This window comes from Equus przewalskii, chromosome 5 (assembly GCF_037783145.1).
Source record: "Equus przewalskii isolate Varuska chromosome 5, EquPr2, whole genome shotgun sequence".
NCBI classification, from domain to species: domain Eukaryota; kingdom Metazoa; phylum Chordata; class Mammalia; order Perissodactyla; family Equidae; genus Equus; species Equus przewalskii.
In genome coordinates this window covers 51824590-51842993 of record NC_091835.1, presented here as the reverse complement: position 1 = coordinate 51842993, position 18404 = coordinate 51824590, and the positions used below count along the sequence as shown (strand labels likewise).

The following is an 18404-nucleotide window of genomic DNA, read 5'->3' as shown; positions in this document are numbered from 1 at the left end:
TTTTCCTTTCCATTTGTTATAAAAATTGTTTTTCCTTTTGCCTTCACTGCATTATATGTACGGATTATTGATATTTTTATTATATAGTCAAACAAATACTTTAGAAAAATGAGAACATTCATAAGAAAAGAGAACAAAAAGTTAAAACCATCATGCAGAGATAATCATTGGAATATATTCTTCCCAACTTTTTCCTATGAAGTTTTTAGTTCTTGACAAATATGGGATTATACTAAATATATGAATCTATGGTCTATTATTGGAAACAAATACATATAAATATTTCTCTTGTCAAATATTTATCAAATTATAATTTTGAGTCACTATTTAGGATTCTCGTGTATGGAAGTATTGTAATTTATTTGTCCAACCCTCTATTTTTAAATATTTAGGTTACTTATATTTATCACTATCATAAACAACTTTCTACATATATATTAGACTTATGATTGGTTATTTTTCTTGAAGTTACATTACTAGCTGAAATAGATTGCATGTTTTTAAGGATTTGACACACACTCCTAAATTGCTCTTGGAAAAACTGTGCCAACTTGTACTACTATCAACAACGTATGAGAGCACCTATTTCTCCACCTGTCCTGACAACATGGGACAGAGTCATTCTTTTAAATCTTTGTTAAACTGGTGGGCAAAATGGCATATTCTCTTTATTTGCATTTCTTTTTAAAAATTAATTAATTAATTAATTTATTTATTTTTGAGGAAGACTGGCCCTGAGCTAACATCCGTGCCCCTCTTCTTCTACTTTATATGTGGGACGCCTGCCACAACATGGCTTGACAAGCAGTGCATAGATCCGCACACGGGATCCGAACCAGTGAACCCTGGACCTCTGAAGAGGAACGTGCAAACTTAACCACTGCGCCACCTGGCTGGCCCCCTGCATTTCTTTGATTATTAGTAAGATTAGATTTCTTTATATGTTTGCCTTACCTTCACAGTTAACTTGTGTTATCTTGCTTCGTGATTAATCATGAAACATTTCAGTCATGTTTTTTAAGTCATCAGTACATCCTAACCCTATATGAAATCTAGCAAGTTTTGCCACTCTTTGGGCTTGAAGTTTTCTTTAAGCAGATCACTAGTAAATATCACCTGACAGCTGGAGATCAACAGCTGAGTAAAAGCCACAGGACTTAGACTTCCTTTGGAAACTTCTCCAGCATCCTGAGATCATGGATGCCCTGCTCTTTCTTCACTTTTTTTTCTATCCCACTATCTTTCCCTTTTCCCTTTAGCCTTCCTATAGTCTAGGCTTCCAAATTACACTCACCTCCCACTGACCTTAAAAGGGAGTTTACTCTGAGATTAAATGCATTTGGAGATTTGGTAGTCAGTATCAATAATTTGCTTGACTTGGGGCCGGCCCGGTGGCACAGCGGTTAAGTGTGCACGTTCTGCTTCGGCGGCCTGGGGTTCACCGGCTCGGATCCCAGGTGCGGACATGGCACCACTTGGCAAGCCAAGCTGTGGTAGGCGTCCCACGTATAAAGTAGAGGAAGATGGGCAAGGATGTTAGCTCAGGGCCAGGCTTCCTCAGCAAAAAAAGAGGAGGATTGGCAGTAGTTAGCTCAGAGCTAATCTTCCTCAAAAAAAAAAAAAAAAAAAAAATTTGCTTGACTCCTATGCCAGCCAAATTCTTTGTAAGAACATGACAATATGTGCTGCCCCCTAATCACAATGTGTTATCAGAATTAACATAATTAACATAATAGGTTCTCAAAGGGTGCCCATCACGTTGGCCTCACCATTAGTATCAGTATGACCTGGAAACTCGTTAGAAATGCAAATTATCAGGCTCCACTCCAGAAGTACTGAATCAAGGTGGTGAGACCGGGCCAACAATCAGGTATAATATGGGTCAGCTGATTCCAATGCATACTAAAGTATGAGAAAGTGCTGGATTATAGTATTTCCATCATCACAGAAAACAGTTATTAGCCTTAACTGTAATCAATTGTTACAACAGAGCCTGAGAAGGCATCTTGAGGGCACTAAGATTACCCTTTACCCTTTGTTTCTATGGTAGGCCATCCATTCTCTCATGATGACATGGAAAGTTTCCATATCCACGTGCAGGTCTCTCTTTTCAGGATCAAGCATGTTCCACAGCTCATCAAGGACACTCTCTTCAGAATCGTGACTAGTTGTTTGTCTCAGGTAATCTATTATTTCGGCAACTCCTACTGAGGCTTAGGAAGAAGAAAGGCAAGTTAGTTTTGAAAGATGGGGAAAGATTATTTTTTAAAAGTGAGGTGCTTAATTCTTTCAGGTCCCTTGGGTCCCAGAAACATGCCATATAACCCAGCAGTCCTGTTGAGTTGGCACGGCAGAGTGGAAGGAGCACTGGCTTTGGTTTGGAGTCTAACGGACCTGATGTCAAATCTTGGCCCTGAAATCTATCAGCTCATGGCTTTGGGAAGATTTCTCCCTCTCGTTGAGCCTCAGTTTCCTTATCTGTGAGATGGGGATGATGATACCTATCATAGAGAGTTGTTGTGAGGTTTAAATATGGATGACATTTCTAATCAATAATCACCGGTGGGAGGTGATCAAAATGCCACTTTATTTTTGGCTCTCATTCTTTCCTTAAAAAGCATTCAGTGAAGGAAGTTTTTGCTCTGAGCTAGATGAAATTTCAGTCTCAAGTAAGTAGTTTGACGCTTTTGGTGGTGGGTGGGGTCGGAGAGGCCATTCTTAGGTACAGTCAGCCCTACCATCACATTCAGAAATTAAAAGCATATACACTATGTTAGTGATTGACACACCAATCTTCTTTAAGCATAAGACATCTCTTTTACTTTTAACTGAAGCCTGCCTTGGGCTAGCTGCCTCAGGTAGAGAAGAAAAAGTAAGTAGATGATTGACAGGGTGGATGCAGGAGTAAAGATTCTTTGTCAAGAAGCTAAGTATAGACCATGATACAAGAAAAGAATAAGTCTAGTAATTAGAACAAGGGGATAGTTGTAAAGAAGACTGAATAACTTTAAAGAAAGTATTAATTCAATATAAAATGTCATTTGGCTGTGATAGGAAGTATTGGAAAGGGAAATAAAATTATTAATATAATTATTTAGAGAGAGAATTTGTATTCCTTATTTGTAGTAGAATTGGAAAGAGGGCTGGAAAGCTAACAAGAATACCTTTATCGCCACTAATCATCAGGGAAACACAAATCAAAACTACACTAAGATACCACCTTATGCCTGTTAAAATGGCTATAATCACTAAGACTAAAAATAGCAAATGTTGGAGAGGATGTGGAGAGAAGGGAACCCTCACACACTGCTGGTGGGAATGCAAACTGGTGCAACCCCTATGGAAAATGGTACGGAGATTCCTCAAAAGTTAAAGATAGAACTACCATATGACCCAGCTATCCCACTACTGGGTATCTACCCAAACAATCTGAAATCAACAATCCAAAGTAGCATATGCACCCCTATGTTCATTGCAGCACTATTCACAATGGCCAAGACATGGAAGCAACCCAAATGCCCATCGACCGATGATTGGATAAAAAAGATATGGTATATATATATACACAATGGAATACTACTCAGCCAGGAAAAAAGACAAATTCATCCCATTTGCAAGAACATGGAAGGACCTAGAGGGAATTATGCTAAGCAAGATAAGCCAGTGTGAGAAAGACAAACACCAGATGATTTCACTCATGTGGAATATAAACAAGTACTGGGACAAAGAAAAGAGTTCAGTGGTTACCAGGGGAAGGGGTATGGGGGGGGGCACAGCGGGTGAAGGGGAGCACTTATGTGGTGACAGTCAAGAAATACTGTATAACATAAATCTCACATTGATGTAAACTATTATGAACCCAATAAAAAAAATTTTCCTTGCAAAAAAAAAAAGAATACCTTTATCTCCTTTTCCTCCACAAAAACTCTAACCCCGCTGTCATATACCTCAAAATTGGCAAGGTCTCCTGTGAAGGTTTTTTTATGTGTCAACTTGACTGGACCACAGCATGCCCAGATATTTGGTCTAGCGTTGTTCTGGGTGCTTCCACAAGGGGGTTTTCAAATGAGATTGACATTTAAATTGATCGACTAAGTACCACAGACTGCCCTCTCTAATGTGGGTGAGCCTGACCAGAACAAAAAGGCAGACCCTTCCCAAAGGAGAGAGAACTATTCCTGCCTGCCGCCTTCCAATTGGGACGTCAGCTTTTTTCCTGCCTTCAGACTGGAACGGAAACAGCAGCTCTTCCTCAGTCTTGAGTCTATGGGCCTTTGGACAGGAACTACACCATCAGCTCACCTAGTTCTCGGGCCTGTGGACTCAGACTGGAATTAAACCATTGGCTCTCTGGGTCTCCATCTTGTGGACTCACCCTGCAGATCTTGGGACTTGCATGCCTCTGAAATCATGTAAGCCTATTTCTGGTAATAAATCTCTTTATACATAACACACACACACATACATACACACTATTTGTTCTGTTTCTCTGGGGAACCGTGATTAATACATCTCCCATCTCCCTTCAGTAGAGCTTCCTTATTTTCTTCATGGAAATATTTCCTTAAATCCTATCCAAGCAGAGAAGGTTTCTGGGAAAAAAATAAGCCCCACTCATTCTAACAATATAATTAAGGGTGCATGCAAATGTTTTGCTACAAGAATGTTCATTATGGTGCTGTTTATAATAGAGAAAAAAATAATATCCAATTGGGACAGATTGGTTATATATGTTACATCCCAAAAAAGCATAGTATATAAAGAAAATTTGTTGACAGAAACAAGTACTCAAAATTATTGAGAAAAGGCAGATTATAAAACAAGTCTGGAGACATTCCTAAGCATACTTAGAGAACATGTTGTATATACCTTAAAAAGAATGACCAAAAAAATCTTAAACCATTTTTAGCAATCGTATTATGGTAGTGAGGGGGACGGACTCTAGGGTGCCCCTTGAGATCCCTGCCTCCTGATGTTTATACCCTTGTGGAGTCTTCTCCCCTGGGATGTGTGCCTGACCCATGACTTGCTCCTAACCAGTAGAATATGGCAAAGGTGATGGGATGTATGTGTATATGATTGTGTGATTAAGTTACATAAGATCTCTGTGCCTGTCTTGCTGGAGTGACTCACCCCCTTGCTGGCTTTGAACAAGCAAACTGCCCATGTAATGGGCTGCCTATGTTGAGAGGCCTAACTGGCAAAAAACTGACGGAGGCCTCCAGCTGACAGCAGCAAGAATCTGAAGCCCTCAGTCCTATAACTGCAAGGAACTAAATTCTGCCACCAAAAGCAGGTCATTCTCCAGGTGATCCACAGATGAGGCAGCTGTCCCGGCCAACAACTTGCAGCCTTGTGAGTTCCTTAGAAGAGGACCCAGCCAAACCGTGCCTGATCCATAGAAGTTGTGAGGTGATAAACTCGTGTTGTTTTAAGCTGCCACATTTGTGGTGATTCAGCAACAGAGAAATAATACAAGTAGTTTGGGAATTGCTATTCTGAAACTGTTGTGTGTGTATCGTAAAATAACGCAAATGAACATTTATATTGGTGTCATTGAGAACCAGGATTTTCTCTAGGTGAGAAAGGAGATACAGATGTAGAAGAGATAAATAAAACCCCTATTGTACTGAACTTGCACGGAAGAAAGGCAATGCAATCATAATGTATTTTATCTTCAAAGAATCTAAGTACTTCCTAGGTATGACCACCTAAAAGGCTAGAAATAGCCACCATCCCTTGTCCCCAGATTGTGGTCTCTATATATTATTTCCCATTAAAGGAAGTTATGGATCTTTGAAGAAATAGCTGATTCAAAGGTTGGGGCAGGAAATGTACAAGATAAACCTAGAGATGTTTATAACACCAGAGAAAACAAGGAAGCTATTAAAAACAATGAGGATATGTCAAAAGTATTAGTACCTGGCACATCTGGTTGTACCAGGAATTAATGAAGTGCTCAAAGAAAGATGGGGATACACCCAACAGACACAGGAGTCAGCTTGAAGAATATCCTGCTGGCCAACTACGGGACAATTTGAGCATCAAAATAAATAATGATAGTAGCAGATTATAAACCACCGAATATAAGAAGAGTCCAGAGATTCATAGTGAAATTAATAGTTAATAGGGAGAAGGTAAAACTCCTATGGTAGACTGGCAAGTAACAAATATAGAAAGAATGATGGAGAGAGAAAAATTCCTATTTGGCAACCATCATAGTAATAATTGATTTAGGCAGGAAATGTCAATGGATGCTGTGTTTCTGATCACCAGTTCCAATTTGTGGGGTTTTTCCTCGCACATCCAAGCAATTCTCAGATACCAGCTGGGTGTCCTACAACTCAACTCAATTCTAACGCTATCTACCTGGTGATAGTGTCAGATTCCACAGGTTAATGGCTCAGTCCTGCAGGACTGACATCCACCCACTTCCCTCCACTTTCAGATGCCAATCCCAAGTCCAGGTTGTCACCTGTGCTTCTGACCCACCAGCTATAGATTGAAGGTTCCCATGACTTGCTCCCTGTGTTTGAGTAATTTGCTAGAGCAGCTCACAGAACTCAGAGAAACATTTTACTTACTAGATCACCAGTTTACTATAAAAGAATATAACTCAGGAACAGCCAGATGGAAGAGGTGCATAGGGCAAGGTAGGGGGAAAGGGCATGGTGTCTCCAGGCTTTCCCTGGCGTGTCACTCTCTCCAAATCTCCACATGTTCACCAACCTGGAAGCTCTCCAAACCCTGTCCTTTTGGGTTTTGATGGAGTCTCATTACCTAGTCATGATTGGTTAAATCATTGGCCATTGGTAACCGAACTCAATCTCCAGCCAAGAGGTTGGAGGGGCGGGGGGGAATGACTGACTGACAACATGGGACTGAAAGTTCCAACCGTCTAATCACCTGGTTAGACGGCTGGATCCTCTAGCAACCAGCCCCCATTCTTAGATACTTTCCAAAAGTCACTCGTTACCATCTCAGAAGACACCTTTATTGTTCTCATCACTTAGGAAATTGCAATGGTTTTAGGAGCTCTGTGCCAGAAATGGGACAAAGACCAAAAATAACTTTCTTATTATAAATCGCAACATCACAGATTCTAAAACGAGTGAGTGAAAGTTTGACGAGGAATAGGATATTTACGTCGACTCCAAGTTTCTTCCCATAAATTACTTATTAATTACAAAGGAAAAAGAGAAATTTTACAATGAGGAAACTTGGCAGACACCACACTAATCAAGTGATCAAAGTTAAAAATCCTGATAATAGTACTGAGAAGAATACAACATCACTTCTGCAGCATGCCTGGGAAAACATCTAACTTGAATAATCAAGAGGAAATATCAGACATTCTACAAAGTTACTAGCCTATACTCTTCAAAAATTTCAAAGTCATAAAAGACAAGGAATCTGAGGAACCATTCCAGATTTAAAGAGACGGAAGAAATGTAACCACTAAATACAAGTGTGATTCTGAACAGGATCCTAGACCAGGAAACGAAAAAGCTAGAAAGTATATTATTGGGATAATCGACAAAATTTGAATATAGAATTTTGAATTAGATCATAGTATTGTATCAATGTTAAATATCCCGATTTTGATCATTTTTCTGTGGTCGTGCAAGCAAATGTCCCTGTTTATAGGAAATCCACACTGATGTGCTTAGAGGTAAAGAGGCACAACATCTCCAACTTACCCTCAAGTGATCAGAAACAATCAAGCTTTTATCTTAGTCTATACGGAAACCAAAATATAATGATGTACACCTGAAATTTACACGATGTTATAAACCAATGTGACCTCAATCAAATTTTTTAAAAAGGAAAAGCTTTTATCCTGTCTCTCTTCACGATTCAAGACTCAGTACAGCCAAATAGTAGATGAAGCAGGATAGAGTTTCTCGTTATAGACTATTCCAGCCAGCCGATAATTTAGGAAGGAGTGACAGAATATCACCATTTGCAACACCTAATGGAAAAATAGATGTAGGCTTTCATCATCAAGAGTTTTGCCTTCAGATCAAAATATATATCACCATCTATGTAGAAATCTTGCCAAGAAAATAAATCAAATTTTTATCTGATCAAACCTCTAAATATAGGAGACAGAGAAACAAGTCAAATGTTTCTACAAGCCCACAATCACCAAAATTCAGATTGGAAGAAGCTCTCTGAGATAAAAGAACCAGTTTCATTAACACATAAGTTAAAATACAAAAAAGACAAGTAGAAAGAGAACATAGAGATAAGCCAGACAACTGATTACAATGAACAAACCTTTCTTGGATATTGATTTGAACAATTAAACTGTTCAAGAAAAAATAAATCTCTCATACAAATGAGAAATTTTGAATACTGACAGGATATTTGACATTAAGAAATTGTTACATTTTTAGTCATGATAATAACATTGCAGCTGTGTTTGAAATCAGTCTTTATCTTTTAGAAATACGTATTGAAATATTTACAGATGAAATAATGTGATGTCTTGGATTTGTCTCAAAATAATCCAGAGTGGAGGAGAGGAAAATGGGTGGGGTTAAAAATGAGACATAATTGGTTATGACACATATATAAGGGGTTGCCATACTATTCTCTCTATTTCTGTATATGTTTGACATGCACTATAATAAAAAAAAAAAAATTGAACCCAAACAAAAGAAAACTAGCCAGTCCTGGTGGCCTAGTGGTTAAAATTCGGTGCTCTCACCCAACTCAAGACCTGGGTTCATTTCCTGATCAGGGACTCACATGACCCATCTGTCAGTTGTCATACTGTGGCAGCCACATGTTGCTGTGATGGTGAAAGCTGTGCCACCAGTATTTCAAATACCAGCAGGGTCACCCATGGTGGACAGGTTTCAGCAGAGCTTCCAGACTAACACAGATTAGGAAGAAGGACCCGGCCACCCACTTCCAAAAAAAATTGGCCGTGGAAACCCTATGAAGAGCAGTGGAGCATTGTCTTATTCAGCACTCGAAGGTGAGAGGATGGTGTAAGAAGACTGGGTAGCATTCAGCTGTGCTGTACACAGGGTCACTAGGAGTCAGAATCGACTCGCAGCACTGACAACAAAAAACAAAACCATATTGGCACAGGAAATTGTGGAAAGTTATACAACAAATCCCTAACAATGGGTACTCAGGGAAATAGGCCTACTGATGATTTTTCCTTTCTTTTTGCTTATCTATGTATTATTAATTTTATTACAATGAGCATGAGTCATTTAATGTACTAAAAATTACTTGCAGAAATTTTAAAAAGAACACATCTCTAAAAAAAGCAGAAGTGAAAATCTAAAATTAACTAAAAATTTTGAGCTAAATTTGTATAGTGGTTTTACACGTTGGAAGTATATATTTCTCGCAAGGCAACACCCATGACACATAAGTAGTTCCAATCAACGAATGGAGCTGGTAAATCAGTTGATAAGCTCAATAAAATCATTCAAGACACTGGGGAAATATGCAAAATAGGTACAAAGAAATTATAAGAAATAATCAACACCTAAATAGCCACCCTTACTCCCAAATTAGGTTGCATCCACCACGTTTGTAGACAAAGTTGCACAGAGCCCCAAACATAAACCATTTCCCTTTCACAATATAAAGTACAGATGACTTGATGAATACTACAAAACATTTGAGCAGATAATTTTCAACTCACCTCTGCATTTTGTGTCACATACATGAAAAATACTTGTGAACAACTCTTCTTCACAGGTCCCGTTAATGGTATAGCTTACATCTTCCTTGCCATCATCAGTTCTTAGTTTCCAACCTATTGGAAGACAAAGTTTACAAATCCAGATGCTTTTCTGTGCTACAATGATAAATTGCTAATTTTTTCTTGGTTTTAATTTTAACAAATAAAACATTCTTAAATAAACAGTAGCCACAGTACTGGTTATTTAACTTGAATAGACCAAGCAAAAAAGTGGTCTTGAAAGGTCTCCTATTGAGAAGGGAACCCTCACACACTGCTGGTTGGAGTGCAAACTGGTGCAGCCACTATGGAAAATAGTATGGAGATTCCTCAAAAAATTAAGAATTCATCTACCATATGATCCAACTATGCCACTGCTGGGTATTTTTCCAAAGAATGTGAAAACACGAATGCATAAAGATACATGCACCTCTGTGTCCATTGCAACATTATTCACAATAGCCAAGACTTCGAAGCAACCTAGGTGCCAATGAAGGGGTGAATGGATAAAGATATGGTATATATACACAATAAGAAATGATGAAATCTGGCCATTTGTGACAACATGGATGGACCTTGAAGGTATTATGCTAAGTGAAATAAGTCAGAAGGAGAAAGTCAAATACCGTATGATCTCACTTATAAGTAGAAGATAAAAACAACAACAAACAAACACATAGAAACAGAGAGTGGATTAGTGGTTACCAGAGGGGAAGAGGGGAGGGAGGAGGGTGAAAGGGGTGATTAGGCACATATGTGTGGTCATGGATTGTAATTAGTCTTTGGGTGGTGAACGTGATGTAATCTACACAGAAACTGAAATACATAATCATGTACACCTCACATTTATATAATGTTATAAACCACTGTTACTGCAATAAAAAAAGAAAGGTCTCTTATTATTCATTTTTATTTTTAATTTATAAGTTTTATAAAATTAGAAGAAAAGAGAGAAATGAAAGAGAGGGAAATGGGCGTTTTTGCCCTGTAATATTGAAAGCACTCGGTGAAAAAGCAACCAGTATAACACAAATAGAAATATTTTAAAGAAAAGTAGAGAGCAAGCAAAAACTAGCTATACAGAAAATGCGTCATTGTACATTGTTTTTCAGTGCCTAGCATGTATGGGACTCTATAGGGAATCCGCTAAACAGAGTTCTCGAAATTTCAATTGAAATGGGTCTTCAAAATTTACATTTTCCCCTGGGCTACCTTAATGGCTTCCCAATGGAAACCAAACTTTCTTACATGTTTTACTCTCACACAAGAAAATACCAAAATGATAGTTTTCAGCAAGGCACCCGGGAACTATATGAATTTACCTCCTCTGTATCAATGTATTCCCATCATGACATTCTGATTTGGCCTGGAGAAAGTTTGTATTCAGGTCAATAAAGAAATACCAATGATTATGGTTGTAAGTACAATCCAGAATTTCCGTCAGGTTTTTAACTAAAAGCATAGAAAATACTTATATTTCACATATAAGATTTTCTTTTAAGAGAGACAAAAAAAAGAAACAAACATACTTAAAAAGCGGAAGATGGATGGTTCCATCCAAGTTTTAATAATGTGGGTTGGGTTTTTTTTAGTTCAGGTATTCTGAAAGTGATATGCTTATTTCTTTATTGGAAGAACAAACATTAAAAGATGAATATTTACCATCTTCATTCAGAGATAATTTTTTCACCACTGAATCCTGAGGAGTAAAAAATTCAGAGCTTCGATCAGAGGTAAAATCAAAGTCAAGTGTCAAGGTACTAAAATCGTTTTCATTGCAATAGTTATTCAAATCCTTGTTAGAGAAGAGCCCCCCTTTTCTGATCTGTGATATCAAAGACATATAATCCTGGGATCTCGGGGATCTTGGCCTTGACATGTTTTCAGAACTTGGGAGGATAACAGAGTATGTTGCATTCTCAGGAGAGCTGAAACGAGAGATGGACTGCGTCCTTGGAGACAATACTTGAGGAGATGAAATAAAAGCATCATGTTTCTCAGAACTTGAGCGGCGAGCATTGGGTCTGGGGACGTGAGCAGCAGCCATTCTCTTCAGCACCTCTTCAAAATCTTTCCTGGTGTTAGGCTGCAGACTATCAAAACTGCTCGATTGGTATTTGATAATCTGTCGAATGGGATTGGAAACCTCTTCTCTCTTTTGGATGGCTCTGATTTTTCTACGAATGCTCTCCACTGGGTTATGCCGCTTCTCAGTTATCTTCCTGGCAGAGGCCATGGTTGACCTTCTTCCCACTATACAGATGAAGGGGCTGAAGCAGAAACAAAATTAGACACACTTTTTAAAGTCAGCATTGTCCTAACAATAATTTAGCAATAGGCTATTTATTCCTAAACCAACTTTGGAGGGATCAAGATAAGATATCATTAAACAACTTTCCATGTGTTTAACATTGGCACTCGAATTTCTAAAAAATATTAACCAACATATATAAAGTACTTACCATGTGCCAGGCATGGTACTAAGTTCTTTATATATATCAACCCACTTCATTCTCAAAACAACTCTATGGGGTAAATGTTACTATTATTTCCATTTTCAGGCAAGGAGAGAAAAAGTGACAAACCCAAAGTCACCCCAGATAAGTGCCAGAGCCCAGATCTGAACCCAGGCAGTCCTGCACCAGAGGCTGGACTCTTAACCTTACTGCTTTTCATTTATATGTCAAATATGATGATGATGGTGATGATGATGCTAACAGCTCCCAGTTGAGTACATGGTCTGGTTCTCATCTGTTGAGAACTTACTAAATGTGCCTTTATTAAGCATTTTACATGTATTGTGTCTAAGATTCACACAAACTCTGTCAGATATGAAGAAATATCCCCTTTTTACAGATAATAAAACTGAGGCTTATAGAGGAATAGTAACTTGCTAAAGGTCACATCTCTAAGATTTAAGCCAAAGAGTACCTGCCTCCAGTATAATTTTATTTAATGGCAGCATATATGACCTTAAAAAAAAGCATCTCGCTTCTTATAAGACAGTAATTAAGGATTTTTGAAATAAATCCAAAAATTTTGCCTACCCTGGCAAAAATTTAAATTAATCTAGGCAAAAAGAGTTACAATAAATTGAATAGTTAAAAACAAATAGTTGAATAGTTACAAAGAGTTTGAAAGTTGAAATTTTCAGGGCCTCAACAAAAATTTCCATTCATAGATCTTTTTTAAAAGTCCCCTAACAGAAAATGAACAAAAGGCACATAAATTTCAAAAGAGCTATAATTGGAAGGGGTATTTAGAAAGACTGAGAAGAAGATACTCAAAATCCTCTCAATCTGGCTTCATTTTACCTCAAGATGATGGCCACCAACTCCAACCAATGAAGTTTCCACCAACAGAATTCTTGACCAGTTAAGGTAATGATCACCTTCAAACCTTTACGTTGCCATTCAACGATACCTTCCTTTTTGTCTAGTCAAGGCTTATCTTCCAAGGCCAAGCATAAGGCACATTCCTCTACTGAAATTCTGGAATCAGTGTATACTCAATAGATTCAACTCTTTTTGTTCTCTCCTAGGATGTATACTCGTACCGTATATTTTGTCATTTAATTAAATTTTGCCTTCTATTTTTGGATTGTTTTAAATGTGTATGCATGTTGTCTCCTCAAAAATACATTTAAATCTTGTAGTATTCAAAAGCCATGATGGATTCTTTTCTAGATACTCAGTACATTGTTGTTGGCACCACTGATAATCCACAGTTATATAAAACACATACAATTACCAGGCTTGTGGGCTTGTCCCCCAGCTGTAGCGAGTGTTGGCTCTCCAATACTCGCAGCTACCACCTGTTCTAGAGAATTCCAGCTGGCCCAACGAGAGCTGCTCATTGCTCCACTGGGAGGTTGGAAGTGAAGGAGAGGTTACGACAGAAGAGAATTAGCCTGTGAACACAACCCACTCCAAATTTATGGCTGACTGTAGTGGTGACATAGCAGGAGCCATCTGACGTCCCCATGTCAAGTATAGAGCCTTATAAAAGACTGGTTAAGTATCTGTGGGTATTCTCAATGTGATGCGACTCGTTTTCCCTTCTAGGGCTGGAGAACTGAGGCTCAGGTTGAGGATGGGGCTAAGAGATGCCCTGGAACTAGAACCTCAGAGCTCTGGATCTTGTCTTCCCTCTTTGTCGAACATTGACATGGGATGCTATTCAAGCCACAGTGAAAGGCCTCGCTTTGTGGGCATTTCTGACTGATCCAGATGAACGTTCCAGCATATAGGACGCACATTTCTATTTGCTTTTCCAAGGCATTTTTCTCCTTCTACCATCCGTTTTCTAAACTTCCATGACTTACCTAAGTGAGCCCCGCTCCCCGGTTTACAAACTAAACATTATAGAGAGTACACTTAAGACCTTGGCTCTTCCTGAGCTAATGAAACTTCACAAGATGAACTTGTTTTGGTTTTTCTAATACAGAGCAGAACATTTGTGGGAGTTCAATAAGTAAGATGTGATGATAAAGATTTCAAAATTTGTGCCACCTTCTCCATATATGGCCTGGAAACATCTCACGTATGTCCTGTCCAAACCTCTTTTTTAGCTTTAGATCCTGGTAGAAAAGATTAACTGCAATCTGCCATAACACTTAAAAATACAAGTCTAACTTGCTTTGTGCAATAACTGTCTTTGAAAAAGTACTAATTGAAAATCAAAAACTGAAAGTTAAATGTACTGACAGAATTCGTTGCTTGGAGTCTCTCTTTTCAAAGGAATTTCCTCCTTATTTATCTGTTTTAGTCGACTGAAGATTTACTGTGTAAAAATGGTGTACGCTTATAGAAACACCAACGGCAAGAACTACTTCTTTTATTCTTAAGTTCTTTGAACCTCATTCGCACACATCATTCATCACTTTAGACATTCAACCAGTATTTATTAAGTACCCTGTGTAGACAGTGGTGGTGTCCTATGATGAGCAAAACAGGGTATCTGCTTTCCTAGAACTTGTATCTCTCCATGGGAAATACAGATATGAACAAGTAAGCTACTAGGATTGCCAGCTTAAATCCAGGATGCCCAATAAAATTAGAATTTCAGATAAACAATGCCTAATTTTTTAGTAAAGTGTGTCACAAATGTTTCACTGGAAAAACATGCTGAAAAATTATCTGTTGTTTATTTGAAATTCAAATTTCACTGGGCATCTAGTATTTTTATTAGCTAAATCTAGCAATCCCAAAGCCTACAGATAAATAAATAACTACACACTAGGAAAGAAAAGTGCCAGGGGCCATGAGAGCATATCAAAGGCGGTTATCCTAGTTTGGGAGTGAGGACAGGGAAAAATTGGGGGGTTTCTTATTGTTTGCTAATTCCATGGTTAGAAACAGAAAATTAAAAAGTGGAACCATAAATCTGCTTTGGAATTTCCATTTGGAGTCACATTAGCCAAATGTAATGTAAAATAATGCTAAAGATTATCCAAATCAATTATTTCACTAATATTATTTCTTTATTTCTCCCATTGATTGAACTATGTTTCTTTTTTCTTGTTTCTCGAATCTGAGACCTGTTATCATCATTGCCTGAATTGACCTTGTATATAGTGAAAGCTCTTGAATCAACAACTTTTAACCATCTCCCTGACCTAAAACTATAAAGCACTAATTAAAAGCCTCTGATGCATGGCTGCATCTGTAAGGCAAGTGTGATGTTTTCCTTACCTAAAGTTAGGTTATTCATTATATATCTAATTTTCACCAGTGATGTAACTGCAGAGTTCAACGTTAACCTCTAAGACATCTGCACTCCTTGAGACTTACAGAAATCTTCTACATCTGTTCTAACTTCCTAAAGGAGTCTTCAATAGACTAGAGCAAATTCACAAAGTATGCACAATATAGACAATATTTCATATTTTTTAGGAATTTACAGACAAACATAAGGGCACAATTAGTGTTTTTCAATATCCATATTCTTCAATCACTAAGAAACAGTTGAATTTCTTTGCAAAGAAAGATGTAAGATTTATACAGAGGTACAAAAGTAGCATCCTTGAAAGTTAGCGGATTTCAGGGTGATTCAAAGAGCTCTTTAGAAAGCCTTCTGAATCAAACTCTGAGTCAAAAAAGATTATGTTGACAATGTAATTATCTTTCCTTTACCAACCACTTAAATTTTTTCTCCCTTTACCAATAGTTATTTCTTAAACTTCCAAATTTGAAGTTTGGAACTTCACACTGGGTAGGCTTACTTTAATAATCATTCAATACTTAATTATGAAATCCAGGCAAATCTTTCATCTAAGTGAGTCCTCCTTGGTGGTTTCATTAAGGCAAAACCCTTAATTAAAACATGTAAAAAATTTCTATATATACATATATATGTTTATATGTAGATAAACAAGGGATTCCTTTGGCCAAAGAGCCCTCCAGAAACAATGAGATGCCGGTAAACTCTCCATTTAACATAGGAAGAAACAGCTGTTCCCTGAGGTGTTCCCAGGAAACTCTTCTTTAGCAAGCCCAGTGAGAGGGCAGAGCATGGTTTTCTACTTAACCAGTAAATTTTGTATATTCCAGATTACACTGTTCTTAGTCTGTGACTGACATTTAATGCAATAAAATAAAAACACTTTATTTTTCCTGCCCTACCTAGGATAGATGATAGCAGCTGTTAATCAAAATGATTTGCAAACCACAAGTCCCAGATTTAGTAAATGCTCAGGGAGTTTGTCATCTGCAAACCTTTTTTGATTTTACTAATAAATGCAAGCTGGTATCTACCGGAACCCTCTCCTCCCACCATTCACTTAACCTTGTTATATTAAGCTCTGTGGCTGGGTCACACTAAGCTTATTATAAACATCTCATATTGGAACAATTCCTGAAATAGCACAGTCACACATGCTTCTGAAAACTGACTGAGTTCTTCTGTTTCGGTTGTAATCACTCTATGAAGTCTGGTTTTCTTCTCAGAGACCAGGAGAAGACCTAAGATAAATCTCTAACTCCAAGAATTCCAGTGCTCCCACCTTCTTGCAGTCTACAAAACCACGTAACCACTTTCCACTCACACACATTCCAGATGACCAAGGCTGGAAATGACAGTTCAGGACCTTACGTATCCAAAAGCTCCTTTGAAAACGATTCTGGGATTTGCCTGTGGTGAAAGCAACATTTCTAGGGAACCTAGCTTTATCGCTTTCAGCTACTCATCTTTTTTTTCCCAATTTTTTCAGTGTTTTGGGTTTTTTCCCTAGATTTGTTTCAAGTTTTCAATGAACTCTGTCGAATCTACAATTTAGACTGATATTAGAGGTTTGTCTCATTTGCCACAAGTACGTTGAGTTTGGGGCTGGGGTAAGAAACAACAGAGGGGCTAAATCTGGGATTGCTTAAGGGCAGGACTCTCTTGACCCTAGATGCTGAAGGGCTGGCATCAGGCAAAGTTTAATTATTTACTTGGGGAAAACTCACCACCTTCGTTTCACCTCACTTTACCAGCACGCCAAGAACCATCTTCTGAAAACTGGGAATGGAGAGTGGAGGCCTGCAGGATCAGATGATGTGGGTGGAGCCAACTTCTACAGGGTGGTATGGAGAGAGGTGAAAGACAAAGGCTGGAGAAGAGGGAGCCACTGATCACCTACACCTGCCTACTAGGTTCTAGCCAAGATCATGAGAGCAGAGTGTGAGGAAAGGCGCGGAGGAGGAATGAGGCCGACCGCTTTGGGTGTATCGACGCCATTTTGGTGCACTCCTCACCATGGTAGTAAAGAAAGATGGTCCAGAATGTACTCTCTTTAATCAGGATGAAAGAAAAGTCACTTTTTAAGTTGAATTTCGTAAGTTTCTACTGGGCCAAGTGTTGTATGGTTTCTAAAACATTAATGCTATTAATCATTGTCTTTTATGGGACCGTATCTGCTTTGGGAGACACTGTATATAAGTTATGCAAAATGCAATAATTAAGCAAAGTGCAAGAGTGGGTATATTAAGCTCCATGGGAGGTCAGGATAGGATGAGTTCAATGCGAGTTGAGAAACATTTATAAAGTAGGTAGAACATAAGCTGGGCCTTAAATAATAAAATATTTTGCTACTTTATTATTTAAAAGATAGGGGAAGGGGAAAAGGTATAGGAAAGATAGGGGCTTGGACGAACCTATGAGGTGGGGAGAGACCAAGTAAAACGCATTGTTGAGACCAAGCTTCTTGTTTTGGCAGCACGGGGTAAACAGACTGATGGAGGCTGAGAAAGGCGGGTGGTTGTGGAGTAGTGAAAAGATGTAAGTTGGGATGGGGAGGATACGGGCAGATTCAGAAATGAATGAAATCTTCTACAATGCCATTTCCCATCCAAGGAAATAATATTCAGCTGAGAAAGACATCTTAAAAACAGTAGAAAACAAAACTTATCACAAAACAAACAAAAAAGCAAACCAGGATCAGAGTTCTGAACAGACGGCCCGAAGCGTCATAACTGGAACATTCTGTTCTCATGCTGGCGGTTTTGCTTCTACCCACGGGGCTTTTCTAGCCAGCCCACCATGGTCCCTAATCACGTGCTCACAGACTGTAGCCTCGGTGATTTCCTACTTCTCCCCTATTTTCTCTCCCCCCGCTCCACCTACGCTGTTGTGACGATCTATTTTTGGAATATCTAGATTTTTGTATATGCTCCGATTCCTGTGGGTTATCATTTCTGTCACCAGGTGAGAGGTA

General features: G+C 38.4%; 1 protein-coding gene across 1 annotated transcript in view; it reads right to left on the bottom strand.

Moving 5' to 3' along the window:
• IRAG2 (inositol 1,4,5-triphosphate receptor associated 2) overlaps window positions 1-18150 on the bottom strand; it is a 94190-nt gene extending 76040 nt beyond the window's left edge. Inside the window, exons 1-5 of the mRNA XM_070619320.1 lie at window positions 17845-18150; window positions 17158-17264; window positions 11372-11979; window positions 9671-9784; window positions 2033-2213 (exon numbers count right to left, since the gene is read on the bottom strand). Of these exons, the coding sequence (XP_070475421.1) occupies window positions 2033-2213; window positions 9671-9784; window positions 11372-11945 (869 nt within the window). The 5' untranslated portion in view covers window positions 11946-11979; window positions 17158-17264; window positions 17845-18150. The remainder of the gene's footprint in view (window positions 1-2032; window positions 2214-9670; window positions 9785-11371; window positions 11980-17157; window positions 17265-17844) is intronic.
• Window positions 18151-18404: the final 254 nt, after the last annotated feature.